Raw genomic sequence first — 20,400 nt, forward strand, 5'->3', positions numbered from 1 at the left:
TTTCATGGCTGTTGTCTTCTCATTTTTTATGTCTTAACTTAAATATAATCTCTTCTGAGAGGCTTTTCCAAACCACCCTATGTAAAGGAGGCATTCCTTATCCTTTGCTTTATTCTCTGTTTTAGTTCCCATATCTTTATAGACCTTTAAAGCAATTTTATTTTGCCCTTTCCATTCATCTTTCACACTTTATCATAAGCAACATGAGATCAAGGGCTGCAGCTCTCTCATGCATTGTTATATCCCTAGTGTTTGGCACATAGTTGACCTTCAGTAAATATTTGCTGAATGAGTGAAAGTACAAATTACATGTAGGCCTGAATTTTTAAACTTGATAACAATGCCTTCAGTTTTTTCATATGTACAAAAAGAAGGGCAGGGGAATAAAATAGCTCCTACCTCATTGGATTGTTGTGAGGCTTACAAGGGTTAAAAGGGTAAAGTGCTTAGAGCTTTGCCTTGCACATGGTAAATACTAAGGAGACGTTATATTTTTAAGAGTCTTAAAAAAAGAGTCTCTAAAGAGTTATCATTTTATATTTCACTGGTGTTCAGTTTTGATCAGGTTAGAGAAAATGTTGTTGTGTGATGGACTGAATTGTTTTTAAGTATTGTGTAGTATGTTCTGAGTCACAGCACATCTGAATTTTAACTGCAGGTTGATCATGAATCTCAATTTGGACTGTAGCGCTGTCATGGAAGAGAGTGTACTTTATCAGGAAAACAGGATCCCAGATATTTTTGAGTTTGTCCGTGTAACCAGACACTTAAGTTTCAGGACAGCGCTGTCTGTAAGTCAGGTTCTTATTTAGGCAGTTGCACGATATCTGCATATTCTTAAGGAGTATAATTTATTTTCGGTACAATCATTTTCTTTTGAGGTGGAACCACACTGATTGGATAGATGGTTGATAATTCAGATATGTCTTGGGTATTGCACTTAGATGTAGAAACTTAAAGAATGATTCATACTCATCAACCTTGGCATATCTCTGAAATTTCTACCAAATATCTCCTCAGTTCCTCAAAAATCTATGCTTATAGACAGCTCAGTACAGTTTAGCAATGAGAGTTAAAATATTCTCTAGTTTTCTTCTGCTAAAGCCGTATGTCTAGATTTATACTTCCTTGAACAAATCAGTAATACTCTTGTTCCCCCCATCCTTGCAGTTTCAAGTACAGTATTCAGAGGTCTCGTCACATCAGAAAGAAAGTACAAGCTTGTGAGTAACTCTTCAGATGGGATGTGAGGTACTTAAATTTTGGCCTCTTAGATTCTTCAATTTCAAAATCTTTATCTGAGGAAGCTATCCAGTAAACTTCTAAAAACAAACTTGTATAACCTAACCTGATTGTATTAAAATAAAGTAGAGATTCATATTCCATTTCAAATATTACTAATATCCAACAAACACTCAACTTGAAGAAGATTCACTGCCTTTATCACTTTCTCCATCACAATATGAAATGAATCTGACTTTCACAGTTCCTAGCACAAGCTCTCAGGACCAACAGTGCAATAGGAACCAAACAGGAATCTTCAGTTTTCACTTGAATAAATTGTTTTTCCCCCTTTCTTTATTTCCAGTGCCCCATTTCTGACAAATGAGGTTTTTCCATGTTAAGAGGTTTTCCAGTTGGCAAGCGGTCAGGTCTCACTAATTCATCCGTGAAAGCATTGGACGATTTTATGTATCTATGTGTTTTTAAAAATATGCTAAAAAATGTATGGTGGGCCACAGTTTGTTCAATTGTTTCTCTTTATAGGTGACATGTAAGTGCTCTATCATTTACCTCCTGTGTGACCTTTGGCAAATTACTTAACCTCTCTAAGCCTTGGTTTTTTCATTGGTAATATGGCAATAATAATAATAATTATTATTATTAAAAAAGAACTATTATTTTTATGTTCACTGGCACAAAGTAAACACTCAGAATTTAGAATTATTATTGTGATTGTGACTCAGAGGATGAGGATTATGTCTTTTTTTATTGTTGATTTACCCATGCCTCAAGGTGCCTAGCACATAGTGTTCAATCAACAATATCTGATGAATGAATAAGAACACTAGTATCTTTCCCTTCACCTTTGATGCTTAACTTTTGCTCAATGTCAAAAATGTCTTAGAACTCCTGACGTGTTGTTTTTCACAAGTTAACTGTTCAAAAAATGTAACAAATAACGTATGTGGAAATGCTTGGAAAAATGTAAATGGCTATACAAATGTGATTGATGGTGATGATGATGATGACGATGATGATGGTGGTGTTGGAGTCACTTGCCCAAGAATGGGAGTGTTCGCTGACCTCTCCTGTCTGCTGAAAGTGCCATATAAAGTTTGTCTCCTGGAAGTAAAACTCACTGAAGGTTATACATGTAAGTATAAGAATATTTGGAAGAATTGACAATGAGATTTGTGACATGTGACATCTTTTTGCTTTTGAGGGGAGATTTCGCTGTGTGGCTCTCTAAATACGTGTATCCTTTCCCGTCTCCCTTCATTTGTTACTTTTAGGAGGTTTCAGTTCAAGAGGGTGACCTTCCTCAAAGAAGGAGGATCATTCTTTGGTCAAGGATTTGCAAAGAACTCTGGCTCCTCGTTAGAACTCCCAAGCCATGCGTTGCTGCATTGTTCTCCCCACATCTCCATTTCTGAACATCTTTATTATTAGCTGTACTTATTCTTTAAAAAAGATGAGTTTCTGAATATAGAACTGGGTTTTAGTACCAAACGCAGTATTTATATTGTGTGTGTGTGTGTGTGTGTGTGTGTGTGTGTAGGGGGTTATGCTTGATTTTGTTGATGAAAGATCACTGCTGTGTTTTCCTTACTCTACAGTCATTCCATTTCGAGGGACCAGAGTATTGGACTGGAAAGGGGGAAGCAGAAGGATCTCACATGTAACTGCTAATCTTAGTAGCAATTTATTATCCACTATGTGCCAGTCATTGTGCTAAACAGTTTATGTATGTAATATTTTAAATCCTTTAGCAACGCTGCGAGAGAGATATCATCATCCCTGTTTTATAGGTTAGGAAATTGAGGCTCAGAGCAGTGGAGGAGGCCGTTAGTTAATAATTATATCGATAGCATGTGGCAATAAGGGCTATGATAGAGCGAAGCCCTGTGTGCTGTGAGAGTGCCAATGAGACCATTTAATGCAGCTTGTGGTAGGGAGGGTTAGTTGTCTATGGTGGAAGTGGTTATAGCTGAGATATGAAGAATTCTTAGGAGGTGGCCAGGCAGAGAAGTATGGGTTGTATTCCTATAGAGAGAATAGTGTGTGCAAAACCATGGAAGGGTGAGAGCGTCGTGTCGGGGGTTTTTGCAAGTCATTATGGCTGAAGTGTGGTACTTAGTGAAAAGACGGAAGATGAAGCTTGACAGATGAGCAGGGATCCATTCATGCTGGACTCTATATGCTGAGTTAATTATCTGGATTTCAACCAGCAGGAAAGGAGGAAGACTTGCATTTTGGAAAGATTACTCCGGATGTCATGTAAGAAAAGGATCAGAAGGGGATCAGTCTGGATGTGACAGCAGTAATCTAGGAAAGAGATATGCAGGCTTGAATTAAGGTGATGTAGATGTAGATGGAGAAGAGAATAGATTTTAGAGACTATTTCTAGATAGAACCAATTGGTCCAAGGAGTAGAATCTATTGGACACAACAAACACTTTGAGAGACACAAAAATAGTAAGTTAGGACAGATATGTAGGGTGATTAAGGCGTCTGATGCTCTAATCAAGAGAAGAAATGAGGGACTTCCCTGGCGGCACAGTGGTTAAGAATCTGCCTGCCAATGCAGGGGTTACGGGTTTGAGCCCTTGTCCAGGAAGATCCCACTTGCCGTGGAGCAACTAAGCCCGTGCACCACAACTACTGAGCCTGCACTCTAGAACCCGTGAGCCACAACTACTGAGCCCACGTGCCACAACTACTGAAGCCCGCACGCCTAGAGCCCGTGCTCCGCAACAAGAGGAGCCACTGCAATGAGAAGCCCGCGCAGCGCAACGAAGAGTAGCCCCTGCTTGCCGCAACTAGAGAAAGCCCGTGCACAGCAATGAAGACCCAAAGCAGCCAAAAATAAATTAATAAAAAAAGAAGTGAAAAAGGAACCAGGCATAATTCTTACTTTAACCACTGAAGTGAATATTTATAGCAATCCAAATTTGTGAAGTATGTCCAAATACTCTGTGTTTATGTCTGTCATTTCTCAATGAAAGGTTAAACTGAAAAGAAGATGAATAGTTTAAAAGGACGCAATCACAGCAAATCCATAAAGTCTTAGACTTTATGGAGTGGAAGAGGAAACCAATAAAAAATAAGATGGATTTAAGATATATGCTTCCAAATCTACAACGTTAATAATCAACTTTTGCAAAGAATGTGGAGGAAGTATTATTTTAATTTCTCACTTGGCAAAAAAGGAACAGAACAAAACAAGCAAACAAACAAGCAGACAAGCAAACAAGAACCCCTGAGGCTCACACATAGCTGTAGGTGGAAACTCACTGCTTCCCAGAGTTCTCTGCAAGACGTTGTGATGGCTCCACAACATTTACCCAGCATGTTTAGGGTCCAAGTCAGGAAAAGTACAATAAGTGGCCTATTCTAAGAAAAAACAAAAGAGTAAATACTGCAAAAAATAATGAAGAACCTATAAAAATGTTTGGACTATATAAAGTGAAATGATTATTTGGAGTTCTTTTGAGTGAGAGATGAGGGGAAAATAAATCAGGAAAAGAGTTCTGGGTTAATTACATGTTGTAGAAACAAATTTTATCTGGAAATTACTTATTTGTGTAAATGATACTAGAATGTTAAAGAATTTATCTAGAGGACGTTAAGATGTAAGATAGCTGACGTTTAAACTTTTAATTCCTTTCAACCCCTGTGTTAACGTGACCATCTGTTATGTGCCCAGCATTGTGACAAGATCTAAGGGCATTACAAATGATATATGAGTTCTGTCCTCAAAGATCTTAAAGTGTTGTTAGGGAGACTAGATTTGCAAACATGAAACTCATTTAGAACCGTCCAGAACAGTTTATTACCAGTGAAAAATTTATATAATTAAGTGGCAAAATTTTTGAGGCAGATAACGAGTGCTTTAAGTTTTCCGAAAGGGAGGCAGTGATAAGCGTCAGTTAGAAGGTTTCTTGAATGGTGTGACTCTTAAGGTGGGTCTTCAGGGACTAAAGGGATTTGGCTTTTCAGGCAGAAAAGTGTGGGACCGGTGAAGTAAGCAAGTTTCATTTTGTATTTCCTAAAAAAATAAACAGATTTAGTCTAATATTTCGTCTGTTCACTCTAGTGTTACTTAATGAAATATTGGAAACAACCTAAATGTCGAACAATAGAATAGGAGAAATGTCAGTATTTCATGCTATATCATATTTAATAATTAAATATTATTAAACTATTAAGAATCATTAAGGAACCATGTGACCTGGTGGAGAAGCCTGGCTTGTAACCCGTTAAACTGTCAGTTCTACTACTTCCCAGCTTGGTGCCTTTGGGCAAGTCATTTACTCTTTCTGAGCTTTGGTTTATTCAGCTTAAGTGGAGATGATAATAACCACTTTGAAAAGTTATTGTGAGGATTAAAAATAATGTATATTAAGAAATAATGTATATAGAGTGCCTGATAAATAGTGGACATTCGATAAACATTATTATTCATTATTAGTTATACATATACTATTGGTATGTAAAGAGATACTGTCTTTCTGAAGGGTAATGTCTCGGTTCTTACCGAAAGCTTTAAAATGAGTATTTTTCCTGTTTGACTCAGCAATTACACAATTAAAAATTTATTCTAAGGAATAAAGATGTGTGCACATATTTAAGAGTATATTCTTTGCAGCATTGAATAGAATAGTAAAAATAACCCAAAAGTTCACAAATAGATGATTGGTAAATAAATTATGATTCACAATTATAAAGTTATTGAAATGATGATGTAGAAATATATTTCAGATATAGAAAGTGAGGAAAGCAGATTCTAAATCTGTATACAGTATAACTCCATTTTTGTAGATGTATATTTATGAAGAGAAAATTTTCAGGAAGGATAATATACCAAAAATGTTATCTGTGGTTGTCTCAGAATAGTGGGCCTTCAGGTTATTTTTATCTTCTTACCCGAATTTTTTACTTTTATGGTAATAAGCATAGATAATTAAAAATTTTAAAATAGGAATGGATTCCTAATTAAAATATTTAGAGACGTAGGAAAATGCTTAAGATTTAAAGAAAAACAAGTTATTAGTTTATTTTTGTTAAAGTATTTTTGTAGTTTTCTATCTATGCCTAAAATGAATGACTGAATTTTGTTTCCGTGGCTCTTTCTCTCAAGATGTAGCAGTTTCCAAGATGGTAGGGATAGGATGAGCAATGAAGAAGCAGAGAGCAGAGATTAGACTTGTGTTTGCCTGGATAAAAACCATCACTTTCTTAGACCCCCCTTTCATGTTTTCTTCATTTTCATCACAGCTTTAACCTTTGGCTTCCTTGGCTATTTTCATAAAGAAGCAAAGTGTAACCCATTTAACCACTGCAGAAAGCCACTTTCTACCTCCCTCCTGCTCTTCCTTTCATTCTTACTAGGATCCAGCAAATTCAGCACCCACTAGTCACTAGTCACTGGGCATATACAGTGGTGAACAGGGGACATAGTTCTTGGAGCCTACTGTCCGCTTGGGAGAGATAGTCAACAATCACCCAAATAAGTATATAACTAAGAATTGTGCTAACTACTGTGAAAAAAAGAATAGGGTGTTGTGAGAGAGGAAAATGAGGGTGGAGGAGAGGGAATCAATTTAGACATAAGACTTCCATGGGGAAGTGACATTTAAAGTCAGCCTTGGGCTTCCCTGGTGGCGCAGTGGTTGAGAGTCCGCCTGCCGATGCAGGGGAGACGGGTTCGTGCCCGGGTCCAGGAGGATCCCGTGTGCCACGGAGCGGCTGGGCCCGTGAGCCATGGCCGCTGAGCCTGCGCGTCCGGGCGCCTGTGCTCCGCAACGGGAGAGGCCACAGCAGTGAGAGGCCCGCGTATGGGAAAAAAAAAAAAAGTCAGCCTTGATGCATGAGAAGGGGTTAGACAGACAAAATATGGAATGAAAAGCATAGTAGGAAGAGGGACAAGCACGTATAAAGATTTTCAGGCAAAAAATAGCTTTGTGTGTTCAAAAAAACTGGGGCAAGAGCCAATGTGTCTGGCCTTTGTGGTATGACGGGTTGGAAGATAGGCAGGGACCTGGTTAAGGATTTTGGATTTTATTCTGAGGGCAATGGATAGCCACTGAGGGATTTGCATGAAACAGTTTATATTTAAAAAATATCTCTTTGTTTTCTCTGAGGAGAAAGAACTGGAGAGAGGCGAGAAATAAGCAGAAAGGTGAGTAAGGAGGCTTTTAGAATTGATGGGGAGATGACGGTGCCCAGTGACGACAGTGAAGATAAAGAACAGAAGACAGTTGGAGGTGTATTTTGGTGGTAGCACTGACAGGACTTAGTGACAGATTGGATTAAGGAGTGGGGGAGAGGGAATAGGAGCTGTCGAGGACATTTTGCTGGGGTGACTTGGTGGATTACATGGATGGTGGTGAGGAAAGAGATAAGAGTTTAGTGTTGGACATGTTTGCTGCATAATATCTGTAAGAGAAATTGAATAGATAAGGTCTGTTACTCAGAAGAGCGACCCATCCCCATCTGGGATGGAGATATACAGTTTTCTTTTCAGCGTAGTTTTCTTTTTAATTAATTAATTAATTTGGCTGCGTCAGGTCTTAGTTGCGGCACGCGGGATCTGTGTTGCGGCATGCGGGGTCCTTTGTTGCTGCAAGTGGGCTCTTCATTGCGGCATGCGGGCTCCAGAGCGCATGGGCTCAGTAGTTGTGGCACGCGGACTTAGTTGCCCCGCGGCATGTGGGATCTTATTTCCCCGACCAGGGATCGAATTCGCATCCCCTGCATTGGAAGGAGGATTCTTAACCGCTGGACCACCAGGGAAGTCCCGAGATATACATTCAAGAGTAGTTGGTACAGATGGTGCTTCAAGCCCTTTGGATGGATGGAACTGTGGAGAGAGTATTGAGAGAGGAGCAGAGAATCTGAGTCCTGAGGAATTCCAACATTTAAACTTTAAGTAATAAGGGAGGTGGCAAAGTGTGTTGAGAGGGATACACTAGGGAGGTAGGAGGAAGATTAAAAGAATGTGGTTGTCAGGGAAACCAACGAGAGAGTTTCAAGGAAGGAGGGATTGGAGGGATGGAATGTGCTGAAAGGTCTAGTAAAATGATGACTGGGAAGTGCCCATTGGATTTGGCAACATAGAGACTCTAGACGATGGTGGAAAAAGCAGATTCTGAGCAGTGGTGCAAGTAGAAGCCAGGCTGCAGAGTGAGTAGAAGTAAGAATAGAAATGATGGAGAGATGAGAGTGTGTACACAACTCTTTATTATCTTGGCTCTGAAGAGAGGCCAATAGCTGGAAAGGATTGTCAAGTCGAGGGAAAGTTTTTTGTTTCCCTTTGACAAGGGAGATTCTAGAGTTTATTTGAATGGTTATGGAAATAATTTCGTAGGGAGGGAGAAATTAATGATGTAGGAGAGACAACTGATGGATGGAGGGCACTCGTGGTGGGACTGATGTTTGATATTTACTGTATTTTGAATATGTACTAGGTATATGCTAAGTTATTAGCACAGTAAGTGAGTTATTATTCGCAATAGCCCCATGAAGTTGGTATGATTATACCCATTTTACAGTTGAGGAAACTGGGGTTGAGTAGAGAGAGAACCAAATTCTTAGTCCAGAGCTGTTTGATTTCAGAGCTCAGACTCTTAGCTTTTACTTATACTCTTAGAGGACTTCCTCTAGTGTGGTATTTTAGTCAGTTTGCCAGGGCTGCCATAACAAAGTATCACAGACAGGATGGCATATACAACAGAAATTAATTTTCTTGCTGTCCTGGAGGCCAGAAGTCCAAGACCAAGGTGTCGGCAGATTTGATTTCTCCTGAGGACTGTCTCCTTGACTTGCAGATGGCTGACTTTTTACTGTGTCCTCATATGGCCCTTTCTCTGTGCACATACATCTCTGGTGTCTCTCCTGGGCTGTAATCTCCTCTTGTTTTAAAGACACCAGTCAGCCTGGATGAGGGCCCATTCTAAGGGCCTCATTTTAACTTAATCGCCTCTTTAAAGGCCTGATCTCCAAATACAGTCACATTTTGAGATTAGGACTTCAACATACGAATTTTGGGGGACAAAATTCAGTCTATAGCAGATGGCTTCTGTTTTCTTAAAGTATAAGGAAAAAAAACTGGCCGTAGGGGTAGTCTTGAAAAGTGTGGAGAAGGATGAAACAGTGATTGAAGAGGGTAGAAGAAGGAGCTTAGTAGAGAAATGTAACTTTAGGGTCAGGTGAGATTGGAGACGATTTGTTTACATCCAGTCAACCCAATTATCTGAGTTTCTGCAGCAATATTTAGGCGTATGGGTGGAGTAAATTATTACATATGAACCCTCTGCTGCCATGAGGTTGCTGTGTGCTCAAACAACCATCTCTTGTATGCAAAGTTGAAATGTAAATGAATTTCATTCACATCCTCAGCACAATTACAAATTACTGTATGTCAGGGACCTTTCTGGCTGTTCTTAAATAGTTGAAAACAGGAAAGTTAAATAAATCAGTGACTGCTAGGATTTTGTTGCATTCACCAATGAACAAATTAGCTTGAACATTTTTCCAACCGGTTCTATAAAAAAAAATTGTTTTTAATGATTACTCACCACTATTTTTGTTCTTCTTTCTCTCCCCCTTTCTTTCTTCCTTTTTTCCCCATCTTCACTCATCAATTATTTATTGAACACCTACTAGATGTCTGGCACTAGGGATAAAAAGAGTCCACAATCTAGTGTGGGAGACAAGTATATATGCAAAAAACCGCGAAGTGATAGTGCTATTATTAAATTAATAATTCATGTGTTCATTTATCCTGCAAATGTATTGAGTGCCTGCTATTAAGTGCCAGGCAGTGTGTTAGGCTTGGGATAGAGACATGAATAAGGTATAGTTTTTGCCTTCAAGAAATTTACAACCTGGTAAAGAAAAATAAACAGGTAAGTAAACAAAGGCAATACATTGTAACATTTGTAAAATGTTAAAAGATCTCAAAGAAGGGAGTGACTCTGTGCTTTCCCTTGCATGTTTGGATACCCATTGAAAGGAGTCTTTGCTGTGTTTTAATGAAAGGAACTGTAAAAAGCACATTTGTTCATTTCACGTTTTCGAATGCTCACTGTCTTTGTGTAGTGACAGTTTTGTAGTTCTTGAATGACGAGCAAGCATTGAGTTGGGGGATCTATGACTTTTCTCCTCATTTGAGCTTATTGTCCAAAACCTACACTATCAACACCTTTTTAAGGTGGTAGAATGATTAATGGTATTCCTGAAATACTCGACAGAAACCTGCTGAATGTTAAAGCTTGAGAAAAGTCACAGTAACAAAGCATTATTGTGATGGCGGGTATGCAGAAAGTGTATGCTGGCCTAGCACATATCTCAAATTCTTGGATCTCAGAACTATGTATTAATATAGGGGTTCCCTGTAATGTAATTTTAAAAAAGATGATGAATGGCTGATCAAAAACATGGAGAAGAAAATGGATTTTTGTAGATTATGTAACTGAAACATTTTCAACTATCATCTACTTTTACCTAAATTTTTATCATCTCAGGAAAAAAATTATTTACAACCAAACACTTATTGGGGTTAATTGAGACAATGGATTTAAACTTGTTGCTTTCTTCAGAGGTGATGTGCTATATAAACTCAAGTTATATAGTTATTATCTACAATGTAGACTTATTTGTGTGGGAAAATGCTAACCATATTATGGAAACAGTGCAGATAGTAGGAGGGAAAAAAGGCAAATCTGATAAATGGTATACTTGAGATTTAGAATCTATAATTAACCTAATAACAGCTGAAAACTGCTTTGATGTCATGCAGTGAACACCCACTATCTGTCTGCATACTGACTTCATTTCAGATGGTGTTCTAGAGTATATCATAGTGGAAAGAGCACTGGATGGGAGTCAGGGTTCATAAGTTCTAGTCTAGCTTGGCCGTTGACTACCTATGTGCCTCATTTTCCCCACCTTTAAAATGAAATGGTTATGGGCAAAGGTCTCTAACTAAGGTCCTTCTAGTTCTGCTGTCTCATCATTCTGTGATTCTACATCCCATGCCTATCAAAAGCATTTTGACTTTCTTCAAGTTGCTTAAGCCAGCATTTCAGTTAGAGTGTATCCAGGAGCTTGTTTCCATGGGCTGTTGGGAACAGCAAGGCCGTGCTTCTCCAGGACTTGATATGTCTTCTGTTAACTGCTAACAGTGAGCCATACCACCTAAAAAGGCTCCTTTGGTAGCCTTAAAGATTGAAAGGACAAATGGACAGTGTTGAGAGCTCTGTGGAAGAGGAGACCTGAGAGACGTTGATCATCATGGCCCCTTGGGATTTGCAAAGAGGAATGACTAGAACTGGGCCATTCACTGCTGCCAGGTCAAAGGTCAGGTCAGGAATATGGACAATGCTGGTGACTCCAGGTAGGTCTAGGAGGGTAAATAAGCCTATTTAGTCCCTCCTGAATCTTGAGAAGATCTGGGCAGCCAAGCTCAGAAAGCTATTAGGAAGTCTCCTAATTTATGAAATTACTTGGAAGAAAAATGTGACATTCATTTTTTGTAATTTGTTACCACACAGTCATTGCATTCTTACTTAACACTCACCAAGTTAATCTACTTTAACAATTCTCACAGTTCAAACATTCACTAAACACACTTTATGATCCCTTATTGCGTTAAAAATCTGGTTTTGATTGTTGCTATTATGCAACGGATTCCCTATATCTCAGGAGTTTTAGTGTTGTTGAAAGACCTTTTGAGTTTTCTCCAGTTTTAGTTAAGCACTATTAAATATAATTCTCTGGTGGCAGAGATATATATCTATTATTATTTTGCTAATAATAAGTTAACTTGGGGGTGATTATAGGATGATTTGGAGTACTGCCTTTCTTAGTGATAAAAAGTAACGGCTAATTTGTGACTAGGATATTAAGCCAGATAACTATAGCTAATTTTGTGTGTGGAATACAATTATAAGTAAATTAAAGGCCTTTTATAATTGTTTCCATCATGGAATTCCAGTAAAAATGTACATATTTTCCTTAAAATACTGATTAACTTCCTGTATCTGATCATTAAAAAAAATAACTGTATGCCTAATAAATATTATAAGATGATTCTTTTTTTTTCTTTTTTTTTTTTTTTTTTTTGCTTTTATCTAGTTGCTTCCAAGATCCGGTACTTACAGGAATATCATAACCGAGTTCTCCACAACATTTATCCTGTACCTTCAGGAACAGATATTGCAAACACCCTGAAATACTTTTCTCAGACCTTGTTAAGGTAAGCTTTAAAATATCCTGTCCTTTGAAAGAATTATTAGGTAGTTCTACTAAATTGATTGGGACCTAAATTTTTATCGAACTGAAAGTCTTGAAGGGCCTTATGTTTTCTAGTGCTCTGCCAGAAGAGTCTGGACTCAAGCTTTCTGGGTGTATATAGCAGATGAGATCAGAGGCCTAACTGATAAAAATGGCTACTGCCTGCTTTCCTCAGTTGAACGCCTTTTCAAGAGATCTATATAGTGATAAAAGTTATATGTTTGGCACTAATATAGAGTGGAATTAAAAGGAGAACCTACATTTGCTTAAAATTAAGAGCAGGAAACACTTATGGTCTTAAAGAAAATCAGAATTACGAAGCATTTTAAGTTCATCAGTAGTATTTCCTATTTCTCGAAGCATAATTTATGATAATAACAATTATTTTTAATCCATGTAACACTTCAAGTGTTCAATATGCTTTACAATCGATATGGAGGACAACAAACAAAACCACGGCCACCCTTTTATACTGTCTGCTTTGACTATAAGGTAGAGACAGGGAGGAACCATCTGCCTCAGAGTTCTCATTAGGAAAAACAGGCAGACTTTCAGGTAAAGACTCAATTGTCGGGGAAATAACATCGAAGAGGTGAGAGCACACTTCGCTTTCCATTAAATTCTAAGGCTTGGTCTCCTCCATTATCCTGATCTCCTCACTCCAAATCTGATTTTAGAAACACGTTTCTTTCAGCTATATAACAGCAAAAGTTTTGTAAGATAGGCATTAGGGAAAGAACACCAGCTCAGAACGACTGTAGTGGCACTGGAGTTCCCAGCAGTCTAAGGCTTTGCCCTGGGCGGACTGAATGCCTTGTAGAAAGAAGCCTCACTAGATCAAGTCAGCTCCTAGTCTTCAGTGCCACTATCTCTGTGTTCTTATTCTTTGGAATGTCTCTTCTTCTTTAGAACCCTTAGTGTCCTTGTTCTATGTTAAAGGGATTCTGTTGATCAGATTCGTAGATTTCATACTTACATAGTTAAGTTTAGGACCTTGTTATAGGACATTTCTCTTTTCCAATGGCAGTGGAATAATTAGCTCAGTTTTCACAGTAATAATCAGATAAGTCACCAAGGCATCCGGATTCTGTCCTCTTGAATTCTCCTTCTGTCTTTGAGGTCAGGGTTCTCAACGGGAAACACTTTCCTTTATCACAAATTCTGAAAGCTCTCTAAGTGAGAGACACTTTTCAGTAGGAAGCAAATTCCGAATTCCATTTGCAAAGAAACTGTGACATTCTAGTTGGCAGTTTGAAACTTGCTGCTAAGGTCTTAGTCATGGTGCCAAAAAATTAAGAAATTTGGGATATTGAAGTCATGTTTGCAAGACATGAGGATTCCATTTTCTTGAGCAATGAATCATTAGAATATGATCATGGGTGACAGCATTTTAATGGTAAAACTAGTGTTAAAATAGTTTATTCAAGTGCTGTTGGGAAAGACTCTATGCAATTGAGTCCATTTTCAAAGGGAGACAATATCAACAGCCACAACAAATGGTAGTACTAACCAATAGCTATTATTATCATAGCAATATTATATTATAATACATAATAGAAATGATATGTCAAGCACTTTTCTAAGCAGTTTACATGTGTCATCTCATTTAACCCCTCATATTAATTCTATTAAATAAGTATACTATTATACCCATTTTATATATAATGAAATTAAAGCCCAGAGTGGTTAAATTGCTCAAAGTTACATATCTGGTGAGCGTTGGAACCAGAATTCGACCCTGGGAGTCCTACTCCACAGCACACGCGCTGAACAGTTAGGCTATGCTGCTTCTCCTTACTATTGCTGCTTATCGTAATCCACTTCTCTTAGTAAAAACTTGGTTTGGCCTTTGGGAATGCTGGCATCCATTATGAGTCCATAGAGTATAATTTTGGCTCTCTTTGAGATCTAGGGAGGAAAGGAAGTGCTTGGTGCAAAGATTTACCATCTTTTTTTTTTGGCCGCGCTGCCTGGCTTGTGGGATCTTAGTTCCCTGACTAGGGATTGAACCCATGCCCCCTGCAGTGGGAGCCTGGAGTCTTAACCCCTGTACCACCAGAGAAGTCCCCATCCTTTTGAAAGTTAAATTGAGCTATACCTGAGGTGATGTGAACAGTGTTTCAATTCCAGATGTTTTAGTGCTATCTCCCACTCAGCAATTCGTTGTGGCTAGTAGGTCAGAGCAGAGTTGACAGCCTATAGGACACACACACATCAAGTGGGAGGAAGAAAGAAGACACTGAGGAATGTAACAAGTCCCTGGTTGGACTTTAATACTCACAGGTTCAACTCTTGGGCTGAACCCAATGCATTTTCTTTCTTCTCTTTGCCTACCTCAGTTTTAAAAAAGTTTTCATCTCTTTTGTTTACTTTCCTATAATTCCAGTAATACAGAACTTACAACTATTGTCCTGTGTATTAGACCAAGTTATGGTCATTTTCATCATTCTCACTGTTGGTTTATACATCCGTAATAATCATATTTTTAATTCTTCATCTTACTTATGCTGTTAGAAAGTTCAAGACAAATAAGACGGTCTAAGTATTTGGTGTCCAAGATTCTTTGACAGTAATGCTTTCTACTTACAAACAAGATGGTTTCCTTTGCATTTTATATAATTTATTATATACATTCAGAAGCACTTCTTGCTTTCAGAATTCAGGTTCTTGGAAAGAAACAAGAAAGCATTAAATTCTCACAGAGTAACCCTCTGTCTTTCTCTTTGGGTATTCTCAATGAAGTTAAAATTATTTTGGTTAAAATATGCAACTTGAAGTTCCAGCAGCATCATTTAAGTCACAATTGCATTTTTAGAGTAATAGTCCTTTGGTATTCATGCATGCACGCAACTCTCTCTGATTTCAGTAGAGGTTTGTACATATTTTCAAAGGCAGAGATTAGGCTAGGTGTTTAACTTCAATTAATTTAATCCATAGGAGAGGAGAGATTATTTGCAGAGAAATATAGAGACCATAATTGACTATATCAGCAGTTGAACAGTCCACATAGGTCCACTTAGTTTATTATTGGACTCAGAGTTCATGGAGGTTCCCCAAACTCTAGGGGAGCATAAGGCAAGTCCTCTGTGTTACTCAGCTTGCTAGCCCTTGAGTCTAGAGCAATGTTCTGTCCTTAGAAGGGGATCAGTAAGTATTTGTTGAATTGAATTGACTTGAGTCCAAATTTCATCCATCACAGGAACTCTTCTAGAGCATTTACTTAATCTAGCAGTGACCGAGGGTCTTGGGTAAGATTTTGTGTGAGTGCTGAGGTGTCCTCATTTTAACTTCGTAGGGATCTAAGTGTGGCAATGGACACACAGTTTATACACAACTTCAGAGTTTAGGTTTTTGTTTGCTTTTAGCATTAAAAGTGACTATGCAGATCATCAAGTTTAATCTCCCCTCATGGCTGCAGAGTAATCTGTCCATTTTATATTAGAAGCATTCTTGGACCATATTTTAAACATCTAAGGTCTTCTATAGGGATCTTGCCTTTTATCTGGGAGAACATTTAAAGGCTTTCTTCTAGTCTTCCTATTTCAAACATTCTTTTGGAATTCCTTCCCCCAGATCACTCTTCTGGTGCCATTCGAACTGCTAGCACATACAATCTTTTTAAAAAAGTCATTGAGTTTGGAGAAAGCTACTTGCTGCTAACTCTTTAGTAAATGTTTAATATGTTTTTAAAAGGGATTCTAGTTTCAGTTCGATATCTTAATTGAATTCTAATTTCTAATGGCTTAGGAACAAAATACAGACCTTCAAATGACTGATTTATTGTCCACAGAGTAGCGTTAGCGCACAGCATAATCAAGTAAATTTTATGAAGTGCGTAGATCTAATTCAAATGTCAAAGTTCATAATCTTATAGAAAGTTTATATGACATTAATTTTCTGTGCTATAGATACCTCAGGGCGACTCCTCATCTTTCCCCACACCCACGGTGTTCCTCTTCTCTTGGTTTCTCTTGATGTTGGAAGTAAATGCTTGCTAAAGAGGATCTCAGGAGTGAAGAGGAAAGGTGAAGAGTTGTCTGCTGGGTCAGACTCTTCTGAGCAGGGCATTCTTAATATTCTTTTTGGTTGGGTGTACAGACCTCTGGGAAAGAATCTCAGATGGGGAAGATGGTTTTATTATTCCCAATTTAGACAGTTTGGTTGGGGAAATAAGTTTCCTTTTTTTAATGAATAAACTTCACAAAACATCATGAAATCACAATGCATTGTACATTTATTCATGAGCCCTTCTTAAGTTTTTGCACAAATGAAAACATTTCCTTACATTGAAACATGAATGGTAATTTAAAACTGGTTTCATGGATTATTCATCTTCAGCCATTTTTTCTCAATCACCTACTTATTAAATCTAAAAGCAGTGAGAAAGAAGTTTACTGTTTCAGTGCTGACGTTTTTTCTTCCCTACGTATATGAAGTTGGTGCTGCTATCATTTGGAAACCCTGCATATACAGGAAGGGAAAAATACCAATGTAGAGCCTCCAAAGTTGATTGCACTAATGTTTGTTAAATTATATCAAACTTTGGAAAAATACTACTGTGTATTTGAAAAGAATAATGTGCTATATTTCCCCCACCAAGGAAAAGTTTGATGAGAGCAATGTACTTAATTTAGAGAAAAGCATTAATGTATGCTCTACAACTAATTTTATTCTCTAAGGCAAAGTATTGTTTTTCCATGCCACTTCTATAAGAGCCACATGTTGCAATTTTAGAAGGATGTTGGTAGTAGGCTAATTTAGGGCTGAAGTTTGGGAAATAATATTTCTGACTTACATCCATTGTGATTTTAAGGGAATTTTCAGTGGGATAAAATCCTACAGGTTTAAAACAGATTTTTGGTGAGTGGGTTTATCAAGAATATAACATTTAAAGGGGGTACTTTTAGGAGTAATTGAGTTATATGAGGAAAGTATAAAGTCTGATGGTATTTATAATAGATGTAGGCAGGCAGGGGTAACTGGAATGTTGATATTATCCCATTGTAAAGTATATGCTTACAAAGTTAAATACATCACACACAAAAAAGGTAAATTAAATCCCTTTAAAAATAAAAAAGTTACACTAAATCTTAAGTTATTTATTGCTAAGAAGTATTATATAACTATTCTGAAGTTATTTTTATTATTATTAATTGTTTTTCCCTGGACATTGGGTAACAGAAGACAAAGGAAATCGAGGTAAATTAGGCACATGGCAAATAAAAAGCATGTAGTCATTTTTCTTACATTGTAACATATTTTGCACTAAGAATAAATAAAAATAAATGTAAATTTGAAATAGCGAGCATGCTTGACACTAACCAGTTCTTCACACCACTGTAAAATTGTAAATGTAATATCATTAACTAAGAACTTAGTAATGTTTGATGCACATAGAATAAGTGTAAGATAAGATTATTTCTATGTAATGAAACATTTATAAATTGTTATCTGTTTTGATTAACATCGAAGTGTACTATATCAAAGCACTTTGTAAGTGCAGCAGATATTACCAGTATAATGTGTAGATATTACCATTATAATGTCTTAATGATTAAATAGTATAACCTAATTAAAAAAAACTAAACATTTGGCTAAGCAGTCATTTCTTCTATTTTTAAATTAGCAACTTTTCTGCTTTATTGCTTTTACTAAAAGGTTTTTATTTAAAAATTAGTGCTAAAAGAAAGCCAATTTATTTTTAAGAATTTCTTTTTACTTCCATTAAAATTTTTTTAACTTTGTAAATTATCTTTCCTTTAGTTTTTAGTGAGTTTTGTTGAATAATAACGTAAGTAGCAGCAGTAATATATATATGAGATCTTATTGTATGACGTGCAGCTATATGACAGATACTGCTTGCTTAGTCTTTAGAATTTTGAAGGTAACTATTTAATAAATCTCTGTTTGTATTCATAAAATAAAATGTTTCCTCCCCAACATGCAAAATTTAAAAAACACACATAAATAACCATTATCATTAGTTCACAAACATATGCTATGGACCATCTACTCTATATTATTTTATAGCTTTTCCAATGTAGTTTAGCTAACATTTTAGAAATATGTATTATTTCTAAATTCATATGCCTGTTTAAACTTCATTATCTCAAATGATACTGACAGAATGTCATGAAACAGTATCATAATATACATATAGACATTATTTTGATGCAATAAACATGTGATTTTTAAGACTCTCTTAATAAACACACATGTTTATTCTTTGCTAAAACATGTTTCTGCAAGTGCCATACCTATATTTTGCAAGTTTTTCTTTACCTGATTAAGACAGTCTTGCTGAAAACTTCCTTTGCTTTGAAAGCTCCTTTTAATTAGCAATGAAAGCTCTAACTCATTAGACAAAGCCATCATTCTTCCTTTCCGGAAACCTCGCCTTCATCGAATCAATAAACTGTAAAACATGGGTTTGGCACTGAAACATGCATTTTTATATTTTTGCTCCTTACTAGCCAGATAACACATGAGATGCAATGCAACTTCCACAAAATAAGCCTTACGTTATTGGTATCTCTGCGCATGAAGCTCTGCGACCCGTACTAGATTTGTAGATGCTGCTGGTGTGGCAATTGCATCTCATGTGGGATGTATCTGGTGTTTTATTATTTGTTTTAGAGTGTCATTTCAATGTAATGTGCTGTTCTTTGTGTCTTTGTTGTCTCTTTTTTTTCTTTGTCCCCCCAACAGCATTTTGTCCCGCACAGGGAAGAAGGAAAACCAAGATGCCTCCAATTTGACAGTGCCCATGACCATGTGTCTTTTTCCTGTGCCATTCCCACTCACCCCATCTCTAAGACCGCAGGTCAGTTCCATCAACCCTACTGTTACTCGCTCCCTCCTTTACAGCGTCCTGCGAGATGCTCCCTCTGAACGTGGCCTGCAAAGTCGTGATGCTCACTTGTCAGACTACCCTTCTTTGGACTATCAAGGCCTCTACGTGACTTTGGTGACTCTCCTGGATCTAGTTCCTTTACTACAGCATGGCCAACATGGTGAGCATTTAATCAAAACTTTTGAAAATGTACATGTATGTTTATAGATGCTAGAGACCGTTGTTGTTATTATAATAAATTGCTTGAAAGGTCTTTGTGTGGCTAAAACCTTTCTTACACTGAAACTTAATTATGGTGTTTCCCTTCTTATCATTTTTTGCTGTTTTATGGCCAGAGGGATGTTACCCAAGTGGGTCCCCCCGTGGGTGGGGGGAATGGGCTTGAGAAAGGAGGAAGACTATAAAAGGAACTTACATATTCTCCCCTGATCTGCTTATCAGGGAGACTCTGGTTGAAATTACGATTTGGGGGTTAAGTTTTAAAAACTTGCCCTGCAGAAAATGTATGAGGTGGAGCTTAAAGGGCACGTCATATCCACTGACTAATTCTGTGATTTTTGGGAGCAAATCACAGAATCTCTCCGGGACTCATTTTTCCTGTCTTTAAACCCAGGAGGTTAGATAATAAGAAATCTCTAAGAACTCTTCCAAATTTAACAAACAATCAATAGTTATTAGAAAGTGTTGACCAAGTGGTACAGTGTATAGTGGTGCTATATGCCATATATAGTATATGCATGCCGTGTATGGTATACACTACACAGTCTTAGTGGTGCTTTAGGACAGAAGCCTAAGAGCATGCTTCTTTTCTTAACTCTTCCTCTTTCTACTGTGTGTCTTTAGTAAATTTCATTATCTTACATGCTTACCAAATTCTTCTAACCCATAAAAAGGAGCACAATAATATCTACTGCTTAAGTATTCAATATTATATTTGGGAGAATCAAATGAAAAATCATACAGTAAGAAAAATGACTTTTGCAGCAAATGAGCTTTTAATACACCAGTTGTCTTAACTTTAAAGC

At 37.3% G+C, this 20,400-nt stretch overlaps 1 protein-coding gene across 9 annotated transcripts in view; it reads left to right on the top strand.

The window, feature by feature from the left end:
- UNC79 (unc-79 homolog, NALCN channel complex subunit) overlaps window positions 1–20,400 on the top strand; it is a 249,702-nt gene that overhangs the window by 24,593 nt on the left and 204,709 nt on the right. For 3 of the 9 annotated variants that reach the window (XM_049706562.1, XM_049706559.1, XM_049706563.1), the window contains exons 1-2: window positions 9,387–12,484; window positions 19,390–19,535. In XM_049706562.1, coding sequence (XP_049562519.1) covers window positions 12,294–12,484; window positions 19,390–19,535 — 337 coding nt within the window. In that variant the 5' untranslated portion in view covers window positions 9,387–12,293. Of the gene's footprint in view, window positions 1–9,386; window positions 12,485–19,255; window positions 19,536–20,400 lie in introns of those variants that run through there. The other 6 variants (XM_049706560.1, XM_049706564.1, XM_049706565.1 and 3 more) reach the window with 3 other exon arrangements.

Source organism: Orcinus orca, chromosome 2 (genome assembly GCF_937001465.1).
Source record: "Orcinus orca chromosome 2, mOrcOrc1.1, whole genome shotgun sequence".
Classification (NCBI taxonomy): Eukaryota; Metazoa; Chordata; class Mammalia; order Artiodactyla; family Delphinidae; genus Orcinus; species Orcinus orca.